General features: G+C 64.6%; 1 protein-coding gene across 1 annotated transcript; it reads left to right on the forward strand.

The window, feature by feature from the left end:
* Positions 1-5,540: 5,540 nt before the first annotated feature.
* LOC115644071 (DNA-directed RNA polymerase II subunit RPB1-like) lies at positions 5,541-10,082 on the forward strand. The gene is made up of 2 exons (XM_030548145.1): positions 5,541-5,674; positions 9,846-10,082. Exons 1-2 carry the CDS (start codon positions 5,585-5,587, stop codon positions 10,065-10,067), a joined length of 312 nt encoding a protein of 103 aa, XP_030404005.1. The 5' UTR covers positions 5,541-5,584; the 3' UTR covers positions 10,068-10,082.
* Positions 10,083-10,132: the final 50 nt, after the last annotated feature.

A 10,132-nucleotide genomic window follows, 5' to 3' on the forward strand; every position in this document is an offset into this window, starting at 1 on the left:
GGGGGGGACCAGGCCGGGCTGGGGCCCTGTGCCCCGTGGATGCAACCGGAGACACCCAGGTACCAGGCCGGGCTGGGGCCCTCCGCCCCATGGACACAGCCGGAGACCCCTATGTACCAGGCCGGGCTGGGGCCCTCTGCCCCATGGACACAGGCAGAGACCCCTATGTACCAGGCCGGGCTGGGGCCCTCCGCCCCATGGACACAGCCAGAGACCCCCAGGTACCAGGCCGGGATGGGGCCCTCCGCCCCCTGGACACAGCCGGAGACCCCTATGTACCAGGCCGGGCTGGGACCCTCCACCCCATGGACACACCCGGAGACCCCCAGGTACCAGGACGGGCTGGGGCCCTCCGCCCCATGGACACAGTCGGAGACCCCCATGTATCAGGCTGGGCTGGGACCCTGTGCCCCATGGACAGAGCCGCAGACCACCACGTACCAGGCCGGGCTGGGGCCCTCCGCCCCATGGATGCACCCGGAGACCCCCAGGTACCAGGCTGGGCTGCGGCCTTCCGCCCCCTGGACACAGCCAGAGACCCCCATGTATCAGGCCAGGCTGGGACCCTCCACCCCATGGACACACCCGGAGACCCCCAGGTACCAGGACGGGCTGGGGCCCTCCGCCCCATGGACACAGTCGGAGACCCCCATGTATCAGGCCGGGCTGGGACCCTGTGCCCCATGGACAGAGCCGCAGACCACCACGTACCAGGCCAAGCTGGGACCCTCTGCCCCATGGACACAGCTGGAGACCCCCATGTACCAGGCCGCGCTGGGGCCCTCCGCCCCATGGACACACCTGGAGACCCCTGGTACCAGGCCAAGCTGGGACCCTCCACCCCATGGACACACCCGGAGGAGACCCCCATGTACCAGGCCAAGCTGGGACCCTCCACCCCATGGACACACCTGGAGACCCCCATGTACCAGGCCAAGCTGGAACCCTCTGCCCCATGGACACAGCCGGAGACCACCATGTACCAGGCCAAGCTGGGACCCTCCGCCCCATGGACACAGCTGGAGACCCCCATATACCAGGCCAAGCAGGGACCCTCCGATGCTGAAACAAGGCCTGATCCCACAGGGCACTGGTGCCCAGTGCCCACCTCCTGGTGTGGACACGGTCGCCCGGTACAGACCCCATGCAGTGTGGATGGGCAGGACCGGCCCCACGGACATGCCAGACTCGGGCTTCCCAGAGCTCTTCCCCGACAGGTCGTGCGGACGCCCCGGGGCCGGAGCCGAGTGCCAGAAATAAAACGTGTACGTCTGAGAATGGGCCTGTGGGGCAGCTCGATCCCGGTGTCCCCGGGGGCACGGCACCCTCGCTGGGTGGGTGGGGCTGTCTCGGCCATCCTAAATAGCCCCGCGCGAAGCCGGAAGTGCCCCAGCGGCCGAGAGCCATCCCACCCCGTAGGTCCCTTCCTGACCCTGGGCCGTGACAGCCCTGAAGCATGAGGTTTAAAGTGGGACTGGGCTGAACAGGAGCAGGGGATGCCCGTGTGGTGCTTTGGGGTGTTAGTGTTCCCAGTGTGGTACCTTCGGCACCACCCCGCCCCGGCGTTTCCAGCCACGCTGATTGGGGGGGAGTGGGGAAATGGGGGGGGGGGGAAATGGGGGTCACCCAGAGTCAAGGCCCACTCTGAGCAGCTGCAGTTGGTTGAGGGCAGAAATTGATGCCTAGCGGCAGAACTGCCCAGTGGGCATAGCAGGCCAAGTCCCTGAATGGCCCCGATGCTGGGGGGGGGTCTGGGCAGCACCCGGCACAATGGGGCCCCAATCTCAGTTGGGAGGGAGGGGGGGGTCTGGGTAGTGCTCCTGCCATACTCATCATAAACTCTTCTCATTTGGGGTTGGAGGGGGAACATGGCAGGACTCCTGGGTTCCCTCCTCAGCTCTGGGAGGGGAGTGGGGGCTGGTGGTTAGAGCAGGGGGGGCTAGGAGCCAGGACTCCTGGGTTCTCTCCCCGGCTCTGGGAGGGGAGTGGGGGCTGGTGGTTAGAGCAGGGGGGGCTGGGAGCCAGGACTCCTGGGTTCTCTCCCCGGCTCTGGGAGGGGAGGGGAGTGGAGGCTGGTGGGTTAGAGCAGGGGGGCTGGGAGCCAGGACTCCTGGGTTCTCTCCCTGGCTCTGGGAGGGGAGTGGGGGCTGGTGGTTAGAGCAGGGGGGGCTGGGAGCCAGGACTCCTGGGTTCTCTCTCCAGCTCTGGGAGGGGGGGGAGAGGGGTCTGGTGGTTAGATCAGGATGGGGGCTAGGAGCCAGGACTCCTGGGTTCTCTCCCCGGCTCTGGGAGGGGAGTGGGGGCTGGTGGTTAGAGCAGGGGGGCTGGGAGCCAGGACTCCTGGGTTCTCTCCCCGGCTCTGGGAGGGGAGTGGGGGCTGGTGGGTTAGAGCAGGGGGGCTGGGAGCCAGGACTCCTGGGTTCTCTCCCTGGCTCTGGGAGGGGAGTGGGGGCTGGTGGTTAGAGCAGGGGGGGCTGGGAGCCAGGACTCCTGGGTTCTCTCCCCGGCTCTGGGAGGGGCGTGTGGGCTGGTGGGTCAGAGCGGGGGGGCACAAAGACCAGGCAGACAAGGGAGGGTGGGCAAATGCACCTTTATTTGATATCTGCTCATGGGGACACATCTGTTCCAGTCCTTTGTTACCCCAGATATTTTTAGGGGGGGTAATTAGTAGGCAGGAGACCTTCAGTGCGCCCCCCCCCCCGCCCAGACTGGCTGGGGTCTCCCATCTGGCCCAGCTCCACCTCCCCATTCACATGGTAATAGTCGCCCAGATACAGGCACCAGCCAGCTGGGTTTGTACCCACCAGCTCTGGCCGGGCACTCAGGGGACACGGGGCCCATCCCCTCTGGGGGGCGCCGGCTCCCACCGGCCCCAGGGCGGGGACTGGCTGGCTCGGGGGGGGGGGGGCAGGGAATGGGGCACAGGGGTTATGGGCCCAATGGGTGCTGGGTTTCAACACGCGCTGGTGCCCCCTACTGCCCAGCGGCCGGAGCTGCAGTCCCAGCCCTGCTGTGAACCGACCCTCCAGGGGGTGGGTGGGCTCTTACTTGGGGGGCCTGAATCGTACCCTCCCCCTACCGGCAACGCCGGCTGGCGGGGGGGGGGGGGGCAGCTGGCACCGCGCTTTTGCCCCCTGCCCCCCACGCTGGACGGCCCCCGTGACCGGGCCCAATTCCGCGTGCTGGGGGGTGGAATTTTTTCTCCCCTTTCTCGGAGGCCCAGGCGTGCCTCAGTTTCCCCCGGCGAGAGGAGCTGGGTTCGGTTTCAAGGCGACCCAGATCTGCTCCCGGGGCGGGTGGGGGGGGGAAACGACCCCGCTAGGCACCCGCCTGCGGCCCGGGGGCGGGCGGATCACACGTCGGGCACGAGATACCGGAGCTTGGATCCCCCCGCTTCCCCGGATCCTCCCCGGCCCCTAACCGGGCAGCGCCCCCCCTCCCCCGATCGGCCCCTGACCGGGCAGCGCCCACCCTCCTCCGGATCCCCCCCCCGGCCGCTGACCGGCAGCGCCCCCCCTTCCAGATCCCCCCCCGGCCCCTGACCAGGCAGCGCCCCCCCCTCCTCCGCATCCCCCCCGGCCCCTGACTGGGCAGCGCCCCCCCTCCCCCGATCCCTCCCCCCCCGGCCCCTGACCGGGCAGCGCCCCCCCTCCTCCGGATCCCCCCCCCCCGGCCCCTGACCGGGCAGCGCCCCCCTCCCCCGATCCCCCCCCCCGGCCCCTGACCGGGCAGCGCCCCCCCCCTCCGGATCCCCCCCCGGCCCCTGACCGGGCAGCGCCCCCCCTCCTCCGGATCCCCCCCCGGCCCCTGACCGGGCAGCGCCCCCCCTCCTCCGGATCCCCCCCCCGGCCCCTGACCGGGCAGCGCCCCCCCTCCTCCGGATCCCCCCCCGGCCCCTGACCGGGCAGCGCCCCCCCTCCTCCGGATCCCCCCCCGGCCCCTGACCGGGCAGCGCCCCCCCTCCTCCGGATCCCCCCCCCGGCCCCTGACCGGGCAGCGCCCCCCCTCCTCCGGATCCCCCCCCGGCCCCTGACCGGGCAGCGCACCCCCTCCTCCGGATCCCCCCCCGGCCCCTGACCGGGCAGCGCCCCCTCCTCCGGATCCCCCCCCGGCCCCTGACCGGGCAGCGCCCCACCCCCTCCGGATCCCCCCCCGGCTCCTGACCGGGCAGCGCCCCCCCCCTCCGGATCCCCCCGGCCCCTGACCGGGCAGCGCCCCCCCCTCCGGATCCCCCCCCCGGCCCCTGACCGGGCAGCGCCCCCCTCCTCCGGATCCCCCCCCCCGGCCCCTGCCGGGCAGCGCCCCCCCCTCCTCCGGATCCCCCCCCGGCCCCTGACCGGGCAGCGCACCCCCTCCTCCGGATCCCCCCCGGCCCCTGACCGGGCAGCCGCCCCCTCCTCCGGATCCCCCCCCGGCCCCTGACCGGGCAGCGCCCCCCCTCCGGATCCCCCCCGGCCCCTGACCGGGCAGCGCCCCCCCCCTCCGGATCCCCCCCCGGCTCCTGACCGGGCAGCGCCCCCCTCCTCCGGATCCCCCCCCCGGCCCCTGACCGGGCAGCGCCCCCCCTCCTCCGGATCCCCCCCCCGGCCCCTGACCGGGCAGCGCCCCCCCTCCTCCGGATCCCCCCCGATCCCTGGCCGCCCAGCACCCCCAGCCCAGCCCCGCTCCGCTCCCGGGCCCGCGCTGTGATTTAGCTCCGGGCGAAGGCCCGAGCCGCGGCCTTTCCCAGCCCGGGCGGCCGGGCCGCGAGGCGCCTCCCCCGGCAGGCGGCTCACGCGAGGCCCCCGGCTCCGCCAGGCCGCGCCCGGAGCGTTCCGACCCCTCCCCCCACCGCCACCGCACTCCGAGCCTCGACTTCGCTCCTCAAGCCCAGCGGGTTCCCCGGCTGGCGCGACGCTCGGCCATCTCCGGCCCTTTCCGGCTAGCCCCGCCTGTCCCTCTTATGCATATTCACCCGATCTCATGAATTATTCATAGAGGGGGACGACCGTTCAGGTTAATTATTCATGAGCGCGTACCATTACCACAGGAGAGGGGGGAGATTGGTTGGTGGGGAAAGGTTGGTGGGTCATTCCGACACGTACCGAGCCCTTCCTTTGCTAATAAAGGAGGGGAAGGACAATCCCCTCCCCAAATTTCACATGGACGGGCTCACACAACGGCAGGCTCCGCCCCCACCCCGCCTTTGCACTTGGTTCCGCCCCCTCTCCCGCCACCGCTTCCTTCTCCCAGCCCTGACCACGCCCCCTCCCGTGCGTGCTCGCCCCTGCCGCCTGGCCCGGCTCTTCCCCGCGGCAGGGGAGGGCGGGGCCAGCGAGGGGGCGAGGCTATATAACGCGGCTCCCGGCCGCCGGCGGCTCAGTCGCGCTGAGGAGCGCGCCGGGGACGGATCGGAGGGAGGGGAGCGGGCGGCCGGGCGAGTTCGCGCGTGGGGCCCGCGGGGGTCGCTGGGTGCAGCGGGGAGCCCGCGGTGCAGCGGGGGGTGGGGGCAGGCGGCCCCGGGCCGTGAAGCGCGGGGGTAGGGGACGGTCGCTGCCTGCCGGAGGAGGCCGCCGCGGCGCGCGGCCGCGTCACGTGACCCGCCATGCACGGGGGCCCGCCCTCCGGGGACAGCGCGTGCCCGCTGCGCACCATCAAGCGCGTGCAGTTCGGCATCCTCAGCCCCGATGAGATGGTGGGTGCCCGGGGGCAAAAGGGGGGGGGTGCATTGCACAGCTTCGTGCGCGTTGTGTTGGGGGGAGGGCTCTGCATTGCACCAGCGAATTCATTGGATAGGGGAGTGATTCGGGGGGGTGTCTGTGCATTCACTAGGGTGTGCATTGCACGGCTCCGTGCTGGCTGGGGGTGCATTGGGGCTCGTGCATTGCGCGGCTCCGTGCTGGCTGGGGGTGCATTGGGGCTCGTGCATTGCGCGGCTCCGTGCTGGCTGGGGGGTGCATTGGGGCTCGTGCATGGCACGGCTCCGTGCTGGCTGGGGGTGCATTGGGGCTCGTGCATTGCGCGGCTCCGTGCTGGCTGGGGGTGCATTGGGGCTCGTGCATTGCGCGGCTCCGTGCTGGCTGGGGTTGCATTGGGGCTCGTGCATTGCACGGCTCCGTGCTGGCTGGGGGTGCATTGGGGCTCGTGCATTGGACGGCTCCGTGCTGGCTGGGGGGTGCATTGGGGCTCGTGCATTGCACGGGCTCGTGCATTGCACGGCTCCGTGCTGGCTGGGGGGGTGCTTTGGGGCTCGTGCATTGCACGGCTCCGTGCTGGCTGGGGGGGTGCTTTGGGGCTCGTGCATTGCGCGGCTCCGTGCTGGCTGGGGGTGCATTGGGGCTCGTGCATTGCGCGGCTCCGTGCTGGCTGGGGGTGCATTGGGGCTCGTGCATGGCACGGCTCCGTGCTGGCGGGGGGGGTGCTTTGGGGCTCGTGCATTGCACGGCTCCGTGCTGGCTGGGGGGGTGCTTTGGGGCTCGTGCATGGCACGGCTCCGTGCTGGCTGGGGGGTGCTTTGGGGCTCGTGCATTGCACGGCTCCGTGCTGGCTGGGGGGTGATTTGGGGCTCGTGCATTGCACGGCTCCGTGCTGGCTGGGGGTGCTTTGGGGCTCGTGCATTGCACGGCTCCGTGCTGGCTGGGGGGTGCTTTGGGGCTCGTGCATTGCACTAGAGTGGTATTTCGGAAGTGCTTGGAGACTGTGCCATGGAGGAGACAGTGTATTGTCACTGAAGTGTCTGGGGTTACATTGGGAGTTGGGGATCTGTGCGTTCACTACGGAGTAGCGCTATTTGAGGGTGCACTGGGGTTGGGGGTCTGTGCATTGAGTGCTTTAGAGAGTGCCTTGCACAGCTTAGCGCTATCTGGGGGTGCGCTGAGTCTTTGCACAGTCAGGTGGTATTTGGGGTTGAATGGGAGGTTAGGAGCTGTGCATTGTCAACGGGGGTGACTTGCCCAGTGGAGTGGTGTCTGGGGGTGCATTGGACATTAGGGGGCTGTGCATGACTCTAGGGGATGTTGCACAGCGTAGTGCAGAGATTCTCAAACTTTGGTACTGGTGACCCCTTTCCCACAGGAAGCCTCTAAGTGCCCCCCTCCTTATAAATTGAAAAATCTTTTTTATATATTTAACACCATTATAAATGGGGCAAAGCAGGATTTGGGGTGGAGGCTGACCGCTCGTGACCCCTCATGTAATAACCTCGTGACCCCCTGAGGCGTCCCGACCCCCAGTTCACTATAAGGTGTATTGCACAGCGAAGTGGTATCTGAGGGTACAATGGAGTACAGGAAGTGGTGGATTGCACATTTTGATTGTGCACAGCCCTTGCATGCCATGTAATGTTGGGGGGTGCATGGGGGGATGCAGCACGTTGCACTGGGTGCTCCATTGCACAGCGTAGTGGTATTTGGGGGCGCATTGGAGTGTGGGAAGGGGTGCATTGCACCGTGTGATGGTGTGTGAGGGCTGTGCACAGTGTAACATTTGGAGATGCATTGGGGGCATGCTATGCGTTGCATTGCACAGCGTAGTAGTATCTGGGGGACTTGCTGTACCGCACATTTTACCACATTACAGTGAGTGAGGTGCTGTGCAGTGAAATGGGGGCACATACCACAGTGTAGTGTTATCTGGGGGCCTGCATTGCCCAGTGATGCTTTTGGGGGGGGTGCATTGGAGTGAGGGACCGTTGGGGGGTGCTGTGCAGAGTGAAGGGGCCTGTGGGGCCCTTGCAGTGTGCGAGGGGAGTGTACACAGACCCGAGTCCTCTTTGGTAGCGTCTGCATTATAAACAAGGCGTAGGCAATACATTTGGGGTGACGCGCTTTGGGGGGGGTGCGCGTGTGGGGGAGTTGGTCTACACGGGCAGCAGAGGGGTGGGGAGTGTATATACCAGAGTTGGGGTACACGGAACAGCTAAGGAGTATGGGAAATTGACGGGGCATGACATAACTGGGGTTTTGAGTACACTTGGAAGCAAAGGACTCTTGTGGCTACATAACCTAATTAAGGGTGTGGAAAAGTGAGGCCAAGTTTTGGGGGTGCTTGTGACTGGGATCATGGGGGGGGCAGCTGTGGAATATGGGCAGGGACAGACAGGTGTACGACTCGGCGCAAAATGGGATGTTCTGGGCAGTTTGTTCCTGGACGCTGGGAGCAACCCTGATCTTTGTAACACTTTTCCAGTGGTGGTGTTTGGGGACATTTCACACGGATTGTGTCGACGTGCAGTTTTAATACACCGGGATGGAACTGGAGACAGACAGGGAATCGTGGTGCAAATATTTCTGGTTTAATTTCTTCAAAACATTTTTGGATGCGGGTCGCAGAGCGTCATATGCAAGGTTTCAGAGAAGGGCAACTAAAATGATTAGGGGTTTGGAACGGGTCCTATATGAGGAAAGATTAAAGAGGCTGGGACTTTTCAGCTTGGAAAAAAGAAGACAAAGGTGGGATATGATAGAGGTATATAAAATTGAGTGATGCGGAGAAAGTGGATAAGGAAAAGTTATTTACTTATTCCCATAATACAAGAACTAGGGGCCACCGAATGAAATGAATGGGCAGCAGGTTTAAAACAAATAAAAGGAAGTTGTTCTTCACGCCGCGCACAGTCAACTTGTGGAACTCCTTGCCTGAGGAGGTTGTGAAGGCCGGGACTATAACAGCATTTAAAAGAGAACTGGATAAATTCATAGAGGTTAGGTCCATTACTGGCTATTAGCCAGGATGGGTAAGGAATGGTGTCCCTAGCCTCTGTTTGTCAGGATAGAGATGGATGGCAGGCGAGAGATCACGTGATCATTACCTGTTAGGTTCACTCCCTCTGGGACACCTGGCATTGGCCACTGTCGGTAGACAGATACTGGGCTAGATGGACCTTTGGTCTGACCCGGTACGGCCATTCTTATGCTCAGATCGATTTGGAAGTGACGCCACCAACTGGCAATGCAATGCAATTTGAAAAAAAAAAATCAGTTCCAAGCCATTTCAAGTGTAGGACCTCTGCTCAAATCCTGCCAGATTTTGTGATCTTCCTGCCACCTTTCAATGTTTTTTCCTCCGCGGGGCTGCTAGTGAAATTGGCCGTACAAAGAGCCAACCGTGCTGAAATATCCGAAATGGTCTGAGCACCCGTTTTCCTGGCACAGTCATTTTTAAGCGCTGTTCGCAGTGAAGGCAGGTTGAAAAATCGTAACCGAAAAATCTAGTCGGAGGCAAATGCCGGTATTAAATGAGTTTTCAGAAAGTTTTTGACACAGCTTTCTGTTTAGGGTCATGCATAGCGGCTCACAATATGATCAGTTAAATCTTACAACGGCAAATCGCAAGGGCGTTTGGGATGGATCCTTAATTTATCTTAGCCCTTGCTGTTGAAATGCAGTCGGTAAACAATGCAAAGTTACCAGCTCCTTGTCTTACCAGGATCCACTGATTTAGCTTTCTGAAGAGCCTCATCTGATTTAGTTTGAAAGCCCTGGCAGGTTAATTATAGGTTGGTGCTGGGGGTGGGAGGCTTAGCCGATGCAAATTAACCTGTGGAACTCCATGCCACATGAAATGGAGGCAGTCATTGCAAACTGCGAGGTGTTGACAGGAATCCTAGCCCGGGTTTCATAAGGATGCAAACCAACGGGGTGAATTGTCGTGCTTTCGGGCATTGCTAGAGACAGGATATTGGGATAGAGGTCGGAGCCACCATGAAACATTCTGGGTTTCTCATAGTCCATAAGCCCTCCAGATGCAGTGTCACCCAGGCTGCCCACCCTGCGCTGCCATGCCGGCGCCTGCCTCAGTTTCCCCTGGGCGTGGTGCCGCTTCCCGCACAAGCCTGACCCTCCGTTTCCATTTTGCCACTCTCCCAGAAACGGATGTCGGTGACGGAGGGGGGGATCAAGTACCCTGAGACAACGGAGGGGGGCCGCCCCAAGCTAGGGGGCTTGATGGACCCCCGGCAAGGAGTGATCGAGAAGACGGGCAGGTGCCAGACGTGTGCAGGTGAGACCGAAAGGACCTTGCTCCTGAGGGCGGTGTGGGGCGAGATGCCAGCCTGGCATCCCCGGGAGCTGAGATCCCTGCCCCCCTGAGCCAGTGTGTCCCTACCCTGGGGCCGGATGGGAGCCGGCGCCCCCTAGAGATGACAGGCCCATTC

The sequence above is a fragment of the Gopherus evgoodei genome, unplaced genomic scaffold (assembly GCF_007399415.2).
Source record: "Gopherus evgoodei ecotype Sinaloan lineage unplaced genomic scaffold, rGopEvg1_v1.p scaffold_86_arrow_ctg1, whole genome shotgun sequence".
In the NCBI taxonomy this organism is placed as follows: Eukaryota; Metazoa; Chordata; order Testudines; family Testudinidae; genus Gopherus; species Gopherus evgoodei.